Source organism: Dendrobates tinctorius, unplaced genomic scaffold (genome assembly GCF_039654945.1).
Source record: "Dendrobates tinctorius isolate UK_male_01 unplaced genomic scaffold, ASM3965494v1 ptg000157l, whole genome shotgun sequence".
Classification (NCBI taxonomy): domain Eukaryota; kingdom Metazoa; phylum Chordata; class Amphibia; order Anura; family Dendrobatidae; genus Dendrobates; species Dendrobates tinctorius.
In genome coordinates, this window is record NW_027361824.1 from 3,651,234 (window position 1) to 3,672,708 (window position 21,475).

The following is a 21,475-nucleotide window of genomic DNA, read 5'->3' on the forward strand; positions in this document are numbered from 1 at the left end:
CGCAGTTCAGCACAGCGCACCCCACATCACGGCGGCCGCAGTTCAGCACAGTGCACCCCACATCACGGCGGCCGCAGTGCAGCACAGTGCACCCCACATCACGGCGGCCGCAGTTCAGTGCTCTGCATGTCACCACGGCCGCAGTTCAGCACAGTGCACCCCACATCACGGCGGCCGCAGTTCAGTGCTCCGCATGTCACCACAGCCGCAGTTCAGCACAGTGCACCCCACATCACCGCGGCCGCAGTTCAGCACAGTGCACCCCACATCACCGCGGCCGCAGTTCAGCACAGTGCACCCCACATCACGGCGGCCGCAGTTCAGCACAGTGCACCCCACATCACGGCGGCCACAGTTCAGCACAGTGCACCCCACATCACGGCGGCCGCAGTGCAGCACAGTGCACCCCACATCACGGCGGCCACAGTTCAGCACAGTGCACCCCACATCACGGCGGCCGCAGTTCAGTGCTCCGCATGTCACCACGGCCACAGTTCAGCACAGTGCACCCCACATCACCGCGGCCGCAGTTCAGTGCTCCGCATGTCACCACGGCCGCAGTTCAGCACAGTGCACCCCACATCACGGCGGCCGCAGTTCAGCACAGTGCACCCCACATCACGGCGGCCGCAGTGCAGCACAGTGCACCCCACATCACGGCAGCCGCAGTTCAGCACAGTGCACCCCACATCACGGCGGCCGCAGTGCTGCACAGTGCACCCCACATCACGGCGGCCGCAGTGCAGCACAGTGCACCCCACATCACGGCGGCCGCAGTTCAGCACAGTGCACCCCACATCACGGCGGCCGCAGTGCAGCACAGTGCACCCCACATCACGGCGGCCGCAGTTCAGCACAGTGCACCCCACATCACGGTGGCCGCAGTCCAGCACAGTGCACCCCACATCACGGCGACCGCAGTGCAGCACAGTGCACCCCACATCACGGCGGCCGCAGTTCAGCACAGTGCACCCCACATCACCGCGGCCGCAGTTCAGCACAGTGCACCCCACATCACGGCGGCCGCAGTTCAGCACAGTGCACCCCACATCACGGCGGCCGCAGTTCAGCACAGTGCACCCCACATCACGGCGGCCGCAGTTCAGCACAGTGCACCCCACATCACGGCGGCCGCAGTGCAGCACAGTGCACCCCACATCACGGCGTCCGCAGTGCAGCACAGTGCACCCCACATCACGGCGGCCGCAGTGTAGCACAGTGCACCCCACATCACGGCGGCCGCAGTTCAGCACAGCGCACCCCACATCACGGCGGCCGCAGTTCAGCACAGCGCACCCTACATCACGGCGGCCGCAGTTCAGCACAGCGCACCCCACATCACGGCGGCCGCAGTTCAGCACAGTGCACCCCACATCACGGCGGCCGCAGTGCAGCACAGTGCACCCCACATCACGGCGGCCGCAGTTCAGCACAGTGCACCCCACATCACGGCGGCCGCAGTTCAGCACAGTGCACCCCACATCACGGCGACCGCAGTGCAGCACAGTGCACCCCACATCACGGCGACCGCAGTTCAGCACAGTGCACCCCACATCACGGCGGCCGCAGTTCAGCACAGTGCACCCCACATCACGGCGGCCGCAGTTCAGCACAGTGCACCCCACATCACGGCGGCCACAGTTCAGCACAGTGCACCCCACATCACGGCGGCCGCAGTTCAGCACAGTGCACCCCACATCACGGCGGCCGCAGTTCAGCACTGTGCACCCCACATCACGGCGGCCGCAGTGCAGCACAGTGCACCCCACATCACGGCGGCCGCAGTGCAGCAAAGTGCTCCCCACATCACGGCGGCCGCAGTGCAGCACAGTGCACCCCACATCACGGCGGCCACAGTTCAGCACAGTGCACCCCACATCACGGCGGCCACAGTTCAGCACAGTGCACCCCACATCACGGCGGCCGCAGTTCAGCACAGTTCACCCCACATCACGGCGGCCGCAGTGCTGCACAGTGCACCCCACATCACGGCGGCCGCAGTGCAGCACAGTGCACCCCACATCACGGCGGCCGCAGTGCAGCACAGTGCACCCCACATCACGGCGGCCGCAGTTCAGCACAGTTCACCCCACATCACGGCGGCCGCAGGGCTGCACAGTGCACCCCACATCACGGCGGCCGCAGTTCAGCACAGTGCACCCCACATCACGGCGGCCGCAGTTCAGCACAGTGCACCCCACATCACGGCGGCCGCAGTGCAGCACAGTGCACCCCACATCACGGCGGCCGCAGGGCTGCACAGTGCACCCCACATCACGGCGGCCGCAGTGCAGCACAGTGCTCCCCACATCACGGCGGCCGCAGTGCAGCACAGTGCACCCCACATCACGGCGGCCGCAGTTCAGCACAGTTCACCCCACATCACGGCGGCCGCAGGGCTGCACAGTGCACCCCACATCACGGCGGCCGCAGTGCAGCACAGTGCACCCCACATCACGGCGGCCGCAGGGCTGCACAGTGCACCCCACATCACGGCGGCCGCAGTGCAGCACAGTGCTCCCCACATCACGGCGGCCGCAGTGCAGTGCTCCTTCACTCCCACATATTTCCCTCTATCTCCCCATCGTCTATTCTGATTGACAGCTCCGGCTTTATAGCGCCAAGAATGGAGGAGAGAGATGGAAACAAGTAGATGGGAAGGAGCATGTAACTGACCACAGCCTCACAGTCTCACATCAGAGACACGTTACCTCATACGGTGTCACATCGGAGCCACGTTACCTCACACGGTGTCACATCGGAGCCACGTTACCTCATACGGTGTCACATTGGAGCCACGTTACCTCATACGGTGTCACATTGGAGCCATGTTACCTCATACGGTGTCACATCGGAGCCACGTTACCTCACACGGTGTCACATCGGAGCCACGTTACCTCATACGGTGTCACATCGGAGCCACGTTACCTCATACGGTGTCACATTGGAGCCACGTTACCTCATACGGTGTCACATTGGAGCCATGTTACCTCATACGGTGTCACATCGGAGATACATTACCTCAGTCTCACATCGGAGACACGTTACCTCACACGGTGTCACATCGGAGCCACGTTACCTCACACGGTGTCACATCAGAGTCACATTACCTCATACGGTGTCACATCGGAGACATGTTACCTCACATGGTGTCACATTGGAGTCACGTTACCTCATACGGTGTCACATCGGAGTCACGTTACCTCATACGGTGTCACTTCGGAGACACGTTACCTCACACGGTGTCACATCGGAGCCACGTTACCTCATACGGTGTCACATTGGAGCCACGTTACCTCATACGGTGTCACATTGGAGCCATGTTACCTCATACGGTGTCACATCGGAGATACATTACCTCAGTCTCACATCGGAGACACGTTACCTCACACGGTGTCACATCGGAGCCACGTTACCTCACACGGTGTCACATCAGAGTCACGTTACCTCATACGGTGTCACATCGGAGACATGTTACCTCACATGGTGTCACATTGGAGTCACGTTACCTCATACGGTGTCACATCGGAGTCACGTTACCTCATACGGTGTCACATCGGAGTCACGTTACCTCATACGGTGTCACATCAGAGTCACGTTACCTCACACGGTGTCACATCAGAGTCACGTTGCCTCATACGGTGTCACATCGGAGACATGTTACCTCACATGGTGTCACATTGGAGTCACGTTACCTCATACGGTGTCACATCGGAGTCACGTTACCTCATACGGTGTCACATCGGAGTCACGTTACCTCATACGGTGTCACATCGGAGCCACGTTACCTCATACGGTGTCACATCGGAGCCACGTTACCTCATACGGTGTCACATCGGAGTCACGTTACCTCATACGGTGTCATATCGGAGCCACGTTACCTCACACGGTGTCACATCGGAGCCACGTTACCTCATATGGTGTCATATCGGAGCCACGTTACCTCATACGGTGTCACATCGGAGCCACGTTACCTCATACGGTGTCACATTGGAGCCACGTTACCTCATACGGTGTCACATCAGAGACACGTTACCTCATACGGTGTCACATCGGAGCCACGTTACCTCATACGGTGTCACATCGGAGCCACGTTACCTCATACGGTGTCATATCGGAGCCACGTTACCTCATACGGTGTCACATCGGAGACACGTTACCTCACACGGTGTCACATCGGAGCCACGTTACCTCATACGGTGTCACATTGGAGCCACGGTACCTTATACGGTGTCACATTGGAGCCACGTTACCTCATACGGTGTCACATTGGAGCCATGTTACCTCATACGGTGTCACATCGGAGATACATTACCTCAGTCTCACATCGGAGACACGTTACCTCACACGGTGTCACATCGGAGCCACGTTACCTCACACGGTGTCACATCAGAGTCACGTTACCTCATACGGTGTCACATCGGAGACATGATACCTCACATGGTGTCACATTGGAGTCACGTTACCTCATACGGTGTCACATCGGAGTCACGTTACCTCATACGGTGTCACATCGGAGCCACGTTACCTCACACGGTGTCACATCGGAGACACGTTACCTCACACGGTGTCACATCGGAGTCACGTTACCTCATACGGTGTCACATCGGAGACATGATACCTCACATGGTGTCACATTGGAGTCACGTTACCTCATACGGTGTCACATCGGAGCCACGTTACCTCATACGGTGTCATATCGGAGCCACGTTACCTCATACGGTGTCACATCGGAGACACGTTACCTCACACGGTGTCACATCGGAGACACGTTACCTCACACGGTGTCACATCGGAGTCACGTTACCTCATACGGTGTCACATCGGAGACATGATACCTCACATGGTGTCACATCGGAGCCACGTTACCTCATACGGTGTCACATCGGAGCCACGTTACCTCATACGGTGTCATATCGGAGCCACGTTACCTCATACGGTGTCACATCGGAGACACGTTACCTCACACGGTGTCACATCGGAGCCACGTTACCTCATACGGTGTCACATTGGAGCCACGGTACCTTATACGGTGTCACATTGGAGCCACGTTACCTCATACGGTGTCACATTGGAGCCATGTTACCTCATACGGTGTCACATCGGAGATACATTACCTCAGTCTCACATCGGAGACACGTTACCTCACACGGTGTCACATCGGAGCCACGTTACCTCACACGGTGTCACATCAGAGTCACGTTACCTCATACGGTGTCACATCGGAGACATGATACCTCACATGGTGTCACATTGGAGTCACGTTACCTCATACGGTGTCACATCGGAGTCACGTTACCTCATACGGTGTCACATCGGAGCCACGTTACCTCACACGGTGTCACATCGGAGCCACGTTACCTCACACGGTGTCACATCAGAGTCACGTTACCTCATACGGTGTCACATCGGAGACATGATACCTCACATGGTGTCACATTGGAGTCACGTTACCTCATACGGTGTCACATCGGAGTCACGTTACCTCATACGGTGTCATATCGGAGCCACGTTACCTCATACGGTGTCACATCGGAGACACGTTACCTCACACGGTGTCACATCGGAGCCACGTTACCTCATACGGTGTCACATTGGAGCCACGGTACCTTATACGGTGTCACATTGGAGCCATGTTACCTCATACGGTGTCACATCGGAGATACATTACCTCAGTCTCACATCGGAGACACGTTACCTCATACGGTGTCACATTGGAGCCATGTTACCTCATACGGTGTCACATCGGAGATACATTACCTCAGTCTCACATCGGAGACACGTTACCTCACACGGTGTCACATCGGAGCCACGTTACCTCATACGGTGTCACATCAGAGTCACGTTACCTCATACGGTGTCACATCGGAGCCACGTTACCTCACACGGTGTCACATCAGAGTCACGTTACCTCATACGGTGTCACATCGGAGACATGTTACCTCATACGGTGTCATATCGGAGCCACGTTACCTCACACGGTGTCACATCGGAGCCACGTTACCTCACACGGTGTCACATCAGAGTCACGTTACCTCATACGGTGTCACATCGGAGCCACGTTACCTCACACGGTGTCACATCGGAGCCACGTTACCTCATACGGTGTCACATCAGAGTCACGCTACCTCATACGGTGTCACATCGGAGCCACGTTACCTCACACGGTGTCACATCAGAGTCACGTTACCTCATACGGTGTCACATCGGAGACATGTTACCTCACACGGTGTCACATCGGAGCCACGTTACCTCACACGGTGTCACATCAGAGTCACGTTACCTCATACGGTGTCACATCGGAGTCACGTTACCTCATACGGTGTCACATCGGAGCCACGTTACCTCACACGGTGTCACATCGGAGCCACGTTACCTCATACGGTGTCACATCAGAGTCACGCTACCTCATACGGTGTCACATCGGAGCCACGTTACCTCACACGGTGTCACATCAGAGTCACGTTACCTCATACGGTGTCACATCGGAGACATGTTACCTCACACGGTGTCACATCGGAGCCACGTTACCTCACACGGTGTCACATCAGAGTCACGTTACCTCATACGGTGTCACATCGGAGTCACGTTACCTCATACGGTGTCACATCGGAGCCACGTTAGCGCACACATTCTCTATGCAGCATCCGCCATCTCACAGTTTCCTCCAGTGCCACTTTACCTCGCACAGTCTCGCTCCGACGCTGCATCTTCCAAGGCTTGTATTCGGTTCTCACACAGACTCAGTTCTGCAGTGACTCTAAAAAGCGGCCATCTCCTCTGGCGATCACTGCTGTGTGTGTTGTGGACGCTGGCACTGAGGGTCCATGCTTCGAGGCTTCTGGCTGTGGAGGCCATTGACCTGTGAGTGCGCTCTGTGGGCTGTCAGGTAATGTGATGGCTGAGGTGTGTCATCGGCCTGTGGTGGGTGAAGGTGGCGGACCGACAACTGGGGGAGGCAGTTGTCAGCTTCTGTGATGGGGTTGTCACCAGATACTGATGATGGAGGAGACGGGCGGTCACCAGATACTGATGATGGAGGAGACGGGCAGTGCCCAGATACTGATGATGGAGGAGACGGGCGGTCACCAGATACTGATGATGGAGGAGACGGGCGGTCACCAGATACTGATGATGGAGGAGACAGGCGGTCACCAGATACTGATGATGGAGGAGACGGGCGGTCACCAGATACTGATGATGGAGGAGATGGGCGGTCACCAGATACTGATGATGGAGGAGACGGGCGGTCACCAGATACTGATGATGGAGGAGACGGGCGGTCACCAGATACTGATGATGGAGGAGACGGGCGGTCACCAGATACTGATGATGGAGGAGATGGGCGGTCACCAGATACTGATGATGGAGGAGACGGGCGGTCACCAGATACTGATGATGGAGGAGACGGGCGGTCACCAGATACTGATGATGGAGGAGACGAGCGGTCACCAGATACTGATGATGGAGGAGACAGGCGGTCACCAGATACTGATGATGGAGGAGACGAGCGGTCACCAGATACTGATGATGGAGGAGACGAGCGGTCACCAGATACTGATGATGGAGGAGACGAGCGGTCACCAGATACTGATGATGGAGGAGACGGGCGGTCACCAGATACTGATGATGGAGGAGATGGGCGGTCACCAGATACTGATGATGGAGGAGATGGGCGGTCACCAGATACTGATGATGGAGGAGACGAGCGGTCACCAGATACTGATGATGGAGGAGACGGGCGGTCACCAGATACTGATGATGGAGGAGACGGGCGGTCACCAGATACTGATGATGGAGGAGACGGGCAGTGCCCAGATACTGATGATGGAGGAGACGGGCGGTCACCAGATACTGATGATGGAGGAGACGAGCGGTCACCAGATACTGATGATGGAGGAGACGGGCGGTCACCAGATACTGATGATGGAGGAGATGGGCGGTCACCAGATACTGATGATGGAGGAGACGAGCGGTCACCAGATACTGATGATGGAGGAGACGGGCAGTGCCCAGATACTGATGATGGAGGAGACGGGCGGTCACCAGATACTGATGATGGAGGAGATGGGCGGTCACCAGATACTGATGATGGAGGAGACGGACAGTCACCAGATACTGATGATGGAGGAGACGGGCTGTCACCAGATACTGATGATGGAGGAGACGGACGGTCACCAGATACTGATGATGGAGGAGACGGGCAGTCACCAGATACTGATGATGGAGGAGACGGGCTGTCACCAGATACTGATGATGGAGGAGACGGACGGTCACCAGATACTGATGATGGAGGAGACGGACAGTCACCAGATACTGATGATGGAGGAGACGGGCTGTCACCAGATACTGATGATGGAGGAGACGGGCGGTCACCAGATACTGATGATGGAGGAGACGGACAGTCACCAGATACTGATGATGGAGGAGACGGGCTGTCACCAGATACTGATGATGGAGGAGACGGACGGTCACCAGATACTGATGATGGAGGAGACGGGCGGTCACCAGATACTGATGATGGAGGAGACGGGCTGTCACCAGATACTGATGATGGAGGAGACGGACGGTCACCAGATACTGATGATGGAGGAGACGGGCTGTCACCAGATACTGATGATGGAGGAGACGGGCGGTCACCAGATACTGATGATGGAGGAGACGGACGGTCACCAGATACTGATGATGGAGGAGACGGGCTGTCACCAGATACTGATGATGGAGGAGACGGGCTGTCACCAGATACTGATGATGGAGGAGACGGGCGGTCACCAGATACTGATGATGGAGGAGACGGGCTGTCACCAGATACTGATGATGGAGGAGACGGGCGGTCACCAGATACTGATGATGGAGGAGACGGGCGGTCACCAGATACTGATGATGGAGGAGACGGACGGTCACCAGATACTGATGATGGAGGAGACGGGCGGTCACCAGATACTGATGATGGAGGAGACGGGCGGTCACCAGATACTGATGATGGAGGAGACGGGGGTCACCAGATACTGATGATGGAGGAGACGGGCGGTCACCAGATACTGATGATGGAGGAGACGGGGGTCACCAGATACTGATGATGGAGGGGACGGGTGGTCACCAGATACTGATGATGGAGGTGACGGACGGTCACCAGATACTGATGATGGAGGAGACGGGGGTCACCAGATACTGATGATGGAGGGGACGGGCAGTGCCCAGATACTGATGATGGAGGAGACGGGCTGTCACCAGATACTGATGATGGAGGTGACGGGCGGTCACCAGATACTGATGATGGAGGTGACGGGCGGTCACCAGATACTGATGATGGAGGAGACGGGCAGTCACCAGATACTGATGATGGAGGTGACGGGCAGTCACCAGATACTGATGATGGAGGTGACGGGCGGTCACCAGATACTGATGATGGAGGAGACGGGCAGTCACCAGATACTGATGATGGAGGAGACGGACGGTCACCAGATACTGATGATGGAGGAGACGGGCAGTCACCAGATACTGATGATGGAGGTGACGGGCAGTCACCAGATACTGATGATGGAGGTGACGGGCAGTCACCAGATACTGATGATGGAGGAGACGGGCGGTCACCAGATACTGATGATGGAGGAGATGGACGGTCACCAGATACTGATGATGGAGGAGACGGGCGGTCACCAGATACTGATGATGGAGGAGACGGGCGGTCACCAGATACTGATGATGGAGGAGACGGGGGTCACCAGATACTGATGATGGAGGGGACGGGTGGTCACCAGATACTGATGATGGAGGTGACGGGCGGTCACCAGATACTGATGATGGAGGTGACGGGCGGTCACCAGATACTGATGATGGAGGAGACGGGCGGTCACCAGATACTGATGATGGAGGAGACGGGCGGTCACCAGATACTGATGATGGAGGAGACGGGCGGTCACCAGATACTGATGATGGAGGAGACGGACGGTCACCAGATACTGATGATGGAGGAGACGGGCGGTCACCAGATACTGATGATGGAGGAGACGGGCGGTCACCAGATACTGATGATGGAGGAGACGGGGGTCACCAGATACTGATGATGGAGGGGACGGGTGGTCACCAGATACTGATGATGGAGGTGACGGGCGGTCACCAGATACTGATGATGGAGGTGACGGGCGGTCACCAGATACTGATGATGGAGGAGACGGGCAGTCACCAGATACTGATGATGGAGGAGACGGGGGTCACCAGATACTGATGATGGAGGGGACGGGTGGTCACCAGATACTGATGATGGAGGTGACGGGCGGTCACCAGATACTGATGATGGAGGTGACGGGCGGTCACCAGATACTGATGATGGAGGAGACGGGCAGTCACCAGATACTGATGATGGAGGTGACGGGCGGTCAACAGATACTGATGATTGAGGTGTTGTCAAGCAGTCACTTTTGATACTTCACTATTAGGCTGTGTGCACACGCTGCGGATTTTGCTGCGGTTCCGCAGCGGTTTCTGCTGCGGTGTACAGTACCATGATTCCCTATGGGAATCAAAAACCGCAGTGCAGACGGTGCGGAATTTTCCGCGCGGATTATCTGCGGTTTCAATCCGCAGAAAGAATTGACATGTCAATTCTTTCTGCGGATTCTCCTGCGGTTTGCCATCTCCTCCATTGAAGAGATGAAAAACTGCAGGGCAAAACCGCAGAGCAATCCGCAGGTAAAACCGCAGGTATTTTGACCTGCGGTTTCACCTGCGGATTTTACAAAATCCGCGCGGATGAATCCGCACCTAATCCGCAGCGTGTGCACACAGCCTTATTATTATTATAAAAAACACAACTATTAATGCTTCTACTTGTGGAATCTTCTTACTCTGCAGTAGGAATATTGTATAAGATGTCGGTGTACAGGGCTGAGCTGTGTGCAGTGCACTCACCGTATACCGTGTATGGTCTAGTCTTACTCTCTGCTGACTGCAGGTGTCGCTGACTACCCCCGGTGTAGTTGCGCCGGGAGGCCGCTCGGTGTCGCTGTGTTCTCCGGTGTCCGGGGAGGAGGCGGCTGCTCTGTCTCCGGCGGTTCCTCTTTCTGGCCGTCAGTGTCGGTTTGTGGCCGCGGGATGTCGGGGTTTGTGTCGGTGGCCGGGGTTTGGCCTCTCTCCGCCCCATGTCCGGGCGCTCAGTGACCGCGGCCTCCAGGCGGCTCCTCCTCTCCTCCGGGCGCAGGGTGATGCTGGCTCGGGCGGATTTCCTGGGGTGTCGCCCCCTATTTGGTCGGGGTCCCCCGGCTGCGGCCGCTCGCGGCTTTTGCTTGACTCCTTGTAACTTTTTGTAGAAACTTGTTGCGACTTTTTACTTGTTGACACTTTAATTTCTTCATTTTTTTTTTTTTTGTAATTTTTTTTCTTTTAATTTATTTTGTGATTAATTTCGTGGACATGGCGTCGAGCTGCGGCGCATTGTTGGCGCCTGGCGCTGCGGGGAACATGGCGCTGCCCTGGTACCACCGCGATCTGAGCCGCGCGGCTGCCGAGGAATTATTGGCCAAGGCCGGGAGAGACGGCAGCTTCCTGGTCCGAGACAGCGAGAGCGTCACCGGGGCGTACGCCCTCTGCGTCCTGTGAGTACCCGTCACCACCCACCTCACATGGGGCGACACACGAATGGCGGAGAAGGCGGCGCTGGTCACGGTCCGGCATCACCCGCCATACTGCGCTGCTATAACATTGCAATCCCTGCCTCATGGCGGATATCTGTGGTGGATACGACGGACCGCGACCCGCTGATCGTCCTGCCTGTGTGTACCCGCCGTACTAGGGTCAGGATGGAGCGTGCGCCCATTCTCCTCACTCCGTCACTTGGCGCCTCGTACCCCGGAGTTGACAGTCTGCCGGAGCTCCGGGTGATCACAATAACCTGAGAGTCAGGCCGGGGTCAGACATGCAAGAAATTCAGCAGCGTCTCGCATGTCAATACCCGGCACTGCCGCCGGCACTCGGATCGGAGCGTTCAGCTGCATAGAAATACACTCCGATCCGAGTGTTGGTGGCAGTGCCGGGCATTGACATGCGAGACTCTGACCCCGGCCTCAGAGGAAAGCTTCATTGGTAGAAATGGCAAAAATCAGTTGTGGATGCAGAAATGGTGGCGAGCGCGACGTCTCCTGCCTGTATCACGCCGTGTGCGGCGAGGTCTGCGATCAGCAGCGAGGTCTGCGATCAGCAGCGAGGTCTGCGATCAGCGGTGCCGTGACCTCGCTGACCTTATGTGCAGGGCGGCGTTCTGTAATTCTGTTTTTCCGTATTTGCCGCTGCTTTATTCTCACAGGAGTGAGGCCGCACCGCCTCGAGTCCCGTCCGCCAATCATCCAGTCCGGCCACAGAGCAACTTCCTAAAAGGAAAATTATTTACAATTTTGTATAGAAAAAAAAAGTTTAGAACTTTAAGGAAACCTCCAACCATCCTTCCTCCAGGCAGCATTGCAGTGTTAATGTTCTCAAGCAATACTTTTTCATAGTTCATGGTGCAGTCTTAGGCCTGTTTCACACATCCGTTTGTGTCCATCAGTCAAAATCCATCGTTTTGCAAAAAAAATGGATCCGCCATTTTTCTTGGCGGATCCGATTTTTTCCCCATTGAGTTGCATTACCGTTGGATCCGTTTTTTGCGGATCCGCCAAAATTTTGACGTCCGCCGATATGCCCGAACGGACCATGCAACGTTTTTTCGGGCGGCAGGATCCGCATTTCTCACTGTGCATGCTCAAAAGACTTCACTCAGCCGCAAATTTAACCCTAAACTCTGTTCTGGCGGCTGAATAATTCTCTCTCTCTCTTCCCCTTCCCCTGGCAGCGGTTCCTATAAAATTCTTCCTTTGACGGATCCGTTAAAATAACGGTCTGGTGCCAAACGTGGTCAGTACAGGAACGGATCCGCTATCCCGACATTTTAGCGGATTTTGACTGACCAAAAAAACTGATGTGTGAAACAGGCTTTAGGGTGTGTGTGCACACGTTACTGATTTGGCCATGCGGATCTGCAGCAGTTTCTGCTGCGTTGTACAGTACCTTTATAGCCTATGGAAATTGAAAAAACGCTGTGCACATGATGTGGATTTTTCTGCACGGATTTTCTGCGGTTTTAAATCTGTACCATGTCACTACTTTGTGCGGAATCCGCAGCGGTTTGACACCTTCTCCATGACCAGGTGTCAAAACGCAGGGGAAAACCGCAGGATAATCCTCACTAAATCTGCAGGTAAAACGCGGTCATTTGACCTGCGGATTTAGCTAAATCTTCGCGGAAAAATCCGCAGCAGAATCCGCAACGTGTGCACATACCCTCATAGTTTTTCAGCATGTTTTTTGTTGGCACCTGCTCACACTATCTTAGATGTGCTGGTCCTTTTTTTTTGTATTTGAATCCTTCAGGTAGTCGGACTCCTCTCAGTTGTCTGGCCTCTTGTAGTAGTCAGATCCCTCGCTGTTGTCTGACCACTGAGGGTAGTCGGACCCCTCGCCCGTTGTCTGGCCACTAGGGCTATTTGGACCCCTCGCCCGTTGTCTGGCCACTAGGGCTATTTGGACCCCTCGCCCGTTGTCTGGCCACTGGGGGTAGTGGGACCCCTCGCCGTTGTCTGGCCACTGGGGGTAGTGGGACCCCTCGCCGTTGTCTGGCCACTGGGGGTAGTCGGACCCCTAGCCCGTTGTCTGGCCACTGGGGGTAGTCGGACCCCTAGCCCGTTGTCTGGCCACTGGGGGTAGTCGGACCCCTCGCCCGTTGTCTGGCCACTGGGGGTAGTCGGACCCCTCGCCCGTTGTCTGGCCACTGGGGGTAGTCGGACCCCTAGCCCGTTGTCTGGCCACTGAGGGTAGTCGGACCCCTTGCCCGTTGTCTGGCCACTGGGGGTAGTCGGACCCCTCGCCCGTTGTCTGGCCTCTTGTAGTAGTCAGATCCCTCGCTGTTGTCTGACCACTGAGGGTAGTCGGACCCCTCGCCCGTTGTCTGGCTACTAGGGCTATTTGGACCCCTCGCCCGTTGTCTGGCCACTAGGGCTATTTGGACCCCTCGCCCGTTGTCTGGCCACTGGGGGTAGTGGGACCCCTCGCCGTTGTCTGGCCACTGGGGGTAGTGGGACCCCTCGCCGTTGTCTGGCTACTGGGGGTAGTGGGACCCCTCGCCGTTGTCTGGCCACTGGGGGTAGTCGGACCCCTAGCCCGTTGTCTGGCCACTGGGGGTAGTCGGACCCCTAGCCCGTTGTCTGGCCACTGGGGGTAGTCGGACCCCTAGCCCGTTGTCTGGCCACTGGGGGTAGTCGGACCCCTCGCCCGTTGTCTGGCCACTGGGGGTAGTCGGACCCCTCGCCCGTTGTCTGGCCACTGGGGGTAGTCGGACCCCTCGCCCGTTGTCTGGCCACTGGGGGTAGTCGGACCCCTCGCCCGTTGTCTGGCCACTGGGGGTAGTCGGACCCCTCGCCCGTTGTCTGGCCACTGGGGGTAGTCGGACCCCTCGCCCGTTGTCTGGCCACTGGGGGTAGTCGGACCCCTCGCCCGTTGTCTGGCCACTGGGGGTAGTCGGACCCCTCGCCCGTTGTCTGGCCACTGGGGGTAGTCGGACCCCTCGCCCGTTGTCTGGCCACTGGGGGTAGTCGGACCCCTCGCCCGTTGTCTGGCCACTGGGGGTAGTCGGACCCCTCGCCTGTCGTCTGGCCTTTGGCACACTTTTCTGCAGTAGTCCTAGTGAGGCTCATGGATAAGGTGGACCCTGCCCTATGTTATCTGTGATGTAGTCTGACAGCTTTTGCCCCATGTAATCCTGTTGTCAGGACAAAGCAGCTGCTGATGTACCGGGGAGTCTAGAGTTAGTTTTCAGTGCGGTTAGTGATGATTTGGATTGTTCCCAGAATCTCCTGTCTGATGGCCGATACCAGAGAGCACTAGCTGCAAACAACGTGAGACTGAGGTTGTGACATTTTGGGTCGTGTTTGTTGTTAGCCACAGTCATGTGACCAGATATTGGGGCGAGTCTCGTCTCAATGGTGACCCCAGAGTCTTCCTGTGCAGGACCAGGCTCTGATTACAGATCCAGAGCCTGCTCCAGTGTACAGGAGGTACAGGAGCTCCAGCAGCTTGGATTGTGGCCTCTCCACTCTTCCTCCAGACTCTGGGACCGTGATTTCCAAGGTCTAGTGTGAAGTCTCCACCATCAGTGATGGTTTGGGGGCCATGTCATCTGCTGGTGTAGGTCCACTGTGTTTTACCAAGACCAAAGTCAGCGCAGCCGTCTACCAGGACATGTTAGAGCACTTCATGCTTCCCTCTGCCGACAAGCTTTATGGAGATGGAAATGTCCTTCTCCAGCAGGACTTGGCCCCTGTCCACACTGCCAAAAGTACCAATACCTGGTGTACACACAACAGTATCACTGGGCTTGATTGGCAGCAAACTCGCCTGACCTTAACCCCATAGAGAATCTATGGAGTATTGTCAAGAGGAAGATGAGAGACACCAGACCCAACATGGCAGCACCTGTATGGCCTTCAGATCTGCGCTGCTACAATTTACGGGGTTACAGGAGGGTATATACGTCCTTCAGATCTTCGCTGCTTCAGTATACGGGGGGTACAAGAGGTTATATACGGCCTTCAGATCTGTTCTGCTCCAGTGTAGGGGGTACAGAAGGGTATATACAGCCTGCATATCCGCGTTGCTCCAGTGTAGGGGGGGTACATGAGGGTATATATGGCCTGCAAATCTGCTCTGCTCCAGTATTCAGAGGGGGTTATATACAGCTTGCTGATCACTTCTGATCCAGTTTTTTTTTGGGGGGGGTATATACGGCCTGCGGATCCGTTCTGCTCCAGTATATGGGGGGTACAAGAGGGTATATATTGCCTGCAGATTTAGACTGCTGCTCCTGTATACAGGGGTACAGGAGGGTGTATACGGCTTGCAGGTCCGTGCTTCTCCAGTATACTGGGGGGGCAAAGGAGGGTATATATGGCCCTCAAATCTGCTCTGCTCCAATATACAGGGGTACAGGACGATATATACAGCCTGCAGATCTGCACTTTTCCAGTGTACGGGGGGGGTACAGGAGGGTATATACGGCCTGCAGTTCTGCTTTGCTCTAGTATATGGGGGGTACAGGAGGGTATATACTGCCTGCAGATCTGCGCTGCTCCAGTGTACAGGGGGGGTACAGGAGGGTATATACGGCCCGCAGATCTGTTCTGCTCCAGTGTACGGAGGTGGGGTACAGGAGGGTATATATGGCCCGCGGATCTGTTCTGCTCCAGTGTACGGAGGGGAGGGGGAGTACAGGAGGGTATATACGGCCCGCGGATCTGTTCTGCTCCAATGTACGGAGGTGGGGTACAGGAGGGTATATACGGCCCGCGGATCTGTTCTGCTCCAGTGTACGGAGGGGGGAGTACAGGAGGGTATATACGGCCCGTGAATCTGTTCTGCTCCAATGTACGGAGGTGGGGTACAGGAGGGTATATATGGCCCGCGGATCTGTTCTGCTCCAGTGTACGGAGGGGAGGGGGTGTACAGGAGGGTATATACGGCCCGCGGATCTGTTCTGCTCCAGTGTACGGAGGGGGAGTACAGGAGGGTATATACGGCCCGCGAATCTGTTCTGCTCCAATGTACGGAGGTGGGGTACAGGAGGGTATATACGGCCCGCGGATCTGTTCTGCTCCAGTGTACAGGGGGGGTACAGGAGGGTATATACGGCCCGCGGATCTGTTCTGCTCCAATGTATGGAGGTGGGGTACAGGAGGGTATATACGGCCCGCGGATCTGTTCTGCTCCAGTGTACGGAGGGGGAGTACAGGAGGGTATATATGGCCCGCGGATCTGTTCTGCTCCAGTGTACGGAGGGGGGAGTACAGGAGGGTATATACGGCCCGCGAATCTGTTCTGCTCCAATGTACGGAGGTGGGGTACAGGAGGGTATATATGGCCCGCGGATCTGTTCTGCTCCAGTGTACGGAGGGGAGGGGGTGTACAGGAGGGTATATACGGCCCGCGGATCTGTTCTGCTCCAATGTACGGAGGGGGAGTACAGGAGGGTATATACGGCCCGCGAATCTGTTCTGCTCCAATGTACGGAGGTGGGGTACAGGAGGGTATATACGGCCCGCGGATCTGTTCTGCTCCAGTGTACGGAGGGGGAGTACAGGAGGGTATATACGGCCCGCGGATCTGTTCTGCTCCAGTGTACGGAGGGGGAGTACAGGAGGGTAAATACGGCCCGCGAATCTGTTCTGCTCCAATGTACGGAGGTGGGGTACAGGAGGGTATATACGGCCCGCGGATCTGTTCTGCTCCAGTGTACAGGGGGGGTACAGGAGGGTATATACGGCCCGCGGATCTGTTCTGCTCCAATGTATGGAGGTGGGGTACAGGAGGGTATATACGGCCCGCGGATCTGTTCTGCTCCAGTGTACGGAGGGGGAGTACAGGAGGGTATATATGGCCCGCGGATCTGTTCTGCTCCAGTGTACGGAGGGGGGAGTACAGGAGGGTATATACGGCCCGCGAATCTGTTCTGCTCCAATGTACGGAGGTGGGGTACAGGAGGGTATATATGGCCCGCGGATCTGTTCTGCTCCAGTGTACGGAGGGGAGGGGGTGTACAGGAGGGTATATACGGCCCGCGGATCTGTTCTGCTCCAGTGTACGGAGGGGGAGTACAGGAGGGTATATACGGCCCGCGAATCTGTTCTGCTCCAGTGTACGGAGGGGGAGTACAGGAGGGTATATACGGCCCGCGGATCTGTTCTGCTCCAGTGTACGGAGGGGGAGTACAGGAGGGTATATATGGCCCGCGGATCTGTTCTGCTCCAGTGTACGGAGGTGGGGTACAGGAGGGTATATATGGCCCGCGGATCTGTTCTGCTCCAGTGTACGGAGGGGGAGTACAGGAGGGTATATACGGCCCGCGAATCTGTTCTGCTCCAATGTACGGAGGTGGGGTACAGGAGGGTATATACGGCCCGCGGATCTGTTCTGCTCCAGTGTACGGAGGGGGAGTACAGGAGGGTATATACGGCCCGCGGATCTGTTCTGCTCCAATGTACGGAGGGGGAGTACAGGAGGGTATATACGGCCCGCGAATCTGTTCTGCTCCAATGTACGGAGGTGGGGTACAGGAGGGTATATTCGGCCCGCGGATCTGTTCTGCTCCAGTGTACGGAGGGGGAGTACAGGAGGGTATATACGGCCCGCGGATCTGTTATGTCCCAGCGTACGGAGGGGGAGTACAGGAGGGTATATACGGCCCGCGGATCTGTTCTGCTCCAATGTACGGAGGGGGAGTACAGGAGGGTATATACGGCCCGCGAATCTGTTCTGCTCCAATGTACGGAGGTGGGGTACAGGAGGGTATATACGGCCCGCGGATCTGTTCTGCTCCAGTGTACGGAGGGGGAGTACAGGAGGGTATATACGGCCCGCGGATCTGTTCTGCTCCAGTGTACGGAGGGGGGAGTACAGGAGGGTATATACGGCCCGCGAATCTGTTCTGCTCCAATGTACGGAGGTGGGGTACAGGAGGGTATATTCGGCCCGCGGATCTGTTCTGCTCCAGTGTACGGAGGGGGAGTACAGGAGGGTATATACGGCCCGCGGATCTGTTATGTCCCAGCGTACGGAGGGGGAGTACAGGAGGGTATATACGGCCCGCGGATCTGTTCTGCTCCAGTGTACGGAGGGGGAGTACAGGAGGGTATATACGGCCCGCGAATCTGTTCTGCTCCAGTGTACGGAGGGGGGAGTACAGGAGGGTATATACGGCCCGCGAATCTGTTCTGCTCCAGTGTACGGAGGTGGGGTACAGGAGGGTATATACGGCCCGCGGATCTGTTCTGCTCCAGTGTACGGAGGGGGGTACAGGAGGGTATATACGGCCCGCGGATCTGTTCTGCTCCAGTGTACGGAGGGGGGAGTACAGGAGGGTATATACGGCCCGTGGATCTGTTCTGCTCCAGTGTACGGAGGGGGAGTACAGGAGGGTATATACGGCCCGCGGATCTGTTGTGTCCCAGCGTACGGAGGGGGAGTACAGGAGGGTATATACGGCCCGCGGATCTGTTCTGCTCCAATGTACGGAGGTGGGGTACAGGAGGGTATATACGGCCCGCGGATCTGTTCTGCTCCAGTGTACGGAGGGGGGTACAGGAGGGTATATACGGCCCGCGGATCTGTTTTGCTCCAGTGTACTGAGGGGGAGTTCAGGAGGGTATATACGGCCCGCGGATCTGTTATGTCCCAGCGTACGGAGGGGGAGTACAGGAGGGTATATACGGCCCGCGGATCTGTTCTGCTCCAATGTACGGAGGGGGAGTACAGGAGGGTATATACGGCCCGCGAATCTGTTCTGCTCCAATGTACGGAGGTGGGGTACAGGAGGGTATATACGGCCCGCGGATCTGTTCTGCTCCAGTGTACGGAGGGGGAGTACAGGAGGGTATATACGGCCCGCGGATCTGTTCTGCTCCAGTGTACGGAGGGGGGAGTACAGGAGGGTATATACGGCCCGCGAATCTGTTCTGCTCCAATGTACGGAGGTGGGGTACAGGAGGGTATATTCGGCCCGCGGATCTGTTCTGCTCCAGTGTACGGAGGGGGAGTACAGGAGGGTATATACGGCCCGCGGATCTGTTATGTCCCAGCGTACGGAGGGGGAGTACAGGAGGGTATATACGGCCCGCGGATCTGTTCTGCTCCAGTGTACGGAGGGGGAGTACAGGAGGGTATATACGGCCCGCGAATCTGTTCTGCTCCAGTGTACGGAGGGGGGAGTACAGGAGGGTATATACGGCCCGCGAATCTGTTCTGCTCCAGTGTACGGAGGTGGGGTACAGGAGGGTATATACGGCCCGCGGATCTGTTCTGCTCCAGTGTACGGAGGGGGGAGTACAGGAGGGTATATACGGCCCGTGGATCTGTTCTGCTCCAGTGTACGGAGGGGGAGTACAGGAGGGTATATACGGCCCACGGATCTGTTGTGTCCCAGCGTACGGAGGGGGAGTACAGGAGGGTATATACGGCCCGCGGATCTGTTCTGCTCCAATGTACGGAGGTGGGGTACAGGAGGGTATATACGGCCCGCGGATCTGTTCTGCTCCAGTGTACGGAGGGGGGTACAGGAGGGTATATACGGCCCGCGGATCTGTTTTGCTCCAGTGTACTGAGGGGGAGTACAGGAGGGTATATACGGCCCGCGGATCTGTTATGTCCCAGCGTACGGGGCAGTGTTCTTAGTCTTTGCACTGTGGGGGTCGTGTCCTGTGGTCGGGGGACGTTCTCCCACTTTGATGTTGGGGGCATCACATCTAATCGATTGTAATTAATTTGGGTATTTGGGGCTGTCGCTTTGGAGGAGGGGGCATCGGTGTTGGGGGGCTGTCATTTCTGTTGTCCTGACATTTGGGGGGTGGGGACCTAGCAGTCTTTTTTCAGGCATCTTGACATTAGAGGGGGCTGTCGTTTCTCGGATGTACTGACGTTACTCCTCTCCTATCAGGGGGCTTGTACTGGGTGATTTACTAATAAAACTGCAGCAAGCAGTCCAGTAATGGCACATCGCTGGAGTCAGGGTCTCTGCCCTTAAGCCATGCTGCTCTCAGATGTGGGGGTCCCGTGTGATCACAGGTTCGCGGCCCCGTAACCTCGCCCCCCACTGGTGTCCTCTTCCTCCCGGATGGCTCCTCATTCTTGCCAGGACATTACTGCTTCCCCTCATGTTCTCGTCCCGATATAAAGGAAACAGTCAGGTTCTCGTCCCGATATAAAGGAAACAGTCAGATTTCCAGTTGTTGGAGTCTGAGGCCTGGAGGTGACCGCTCTCGCAGAACAATGGGGACGACGTCAGCGGAGATTATTGCACATCAATAATCATCTCTGCTGTATAAACACCCGTATACTGGAGCTGGGCTGTATATAACCTGTACTCCCCGTATACTGGAGCTGGGCTGTACATAACCTCCTGTACTCCCCGTATACTGGAGCTGGGCCGTATATAACCTCCTGTACACCCCGTATACTGGAGCTGGGCTGTATATAACCTGTACTCCCCGTATACTGGAGCTGGGCCGTATATAACCTACTGTACTCCCCGTATACTGGAGCTGGGTTGTATATAACCTACTGTACTCCCCGTATACTGGAGCTGGGCTGTATATAACCTGTACTCCCCGTATACCAGAGCTGGGCTGTATATAACCTCCTGTACTCCCCGTATACTGGAGCTGGGCCGTATATAACCTCCTGTACTCCCCGTATACTGGAGCTGGGCCGTATATAACCTCCTGTACTCCCCGTATACTGGAGCTGGGCCGTATATAACCTCCTGTACTCCCCGTATACTGGAGCTGGGCTGTATATAACCTGTACTCCCCGTATACTGGAGCTGGGCCGTATATAACCTACTGTACTCCCCGTTTACTGGAGCTGGGCTGTATATAACCTGTGCTCCCCGTATACTGGAGCT

At 56.6% G+C, this 21,475-nt stretch overlaps 1 protein-coding gene across 2 annotated transcripts in view; it reads left to right on the forward strand.

Moving 5' to 3' along the window:
- Positions 1 to 11,009: 11,009 nt before the first annotated feature.
- INPPL1 (inositol polyphosphate phosphatase like 1) overlaps positions 11,010 to 21,475 on the forward strand; it is an 81,955-nt gene continuing 71,489 nt past the window's right edge. For both annotated transcript variants that reach the window (XM_073548471.1, XM_073548472.1), the window contains exon 1: positions 11,010 to 11,594. In XM_073548471.1, coding sequence (XP_073404572.1) covers positions 11,413 to 11,594 — 182 coding nt within the window. In that variant the 5' untranslated portion in view covers positions 11,010 to 11,412. The remainder of the gene's footprint in view (positions 11,595 to 21,475) is intronic.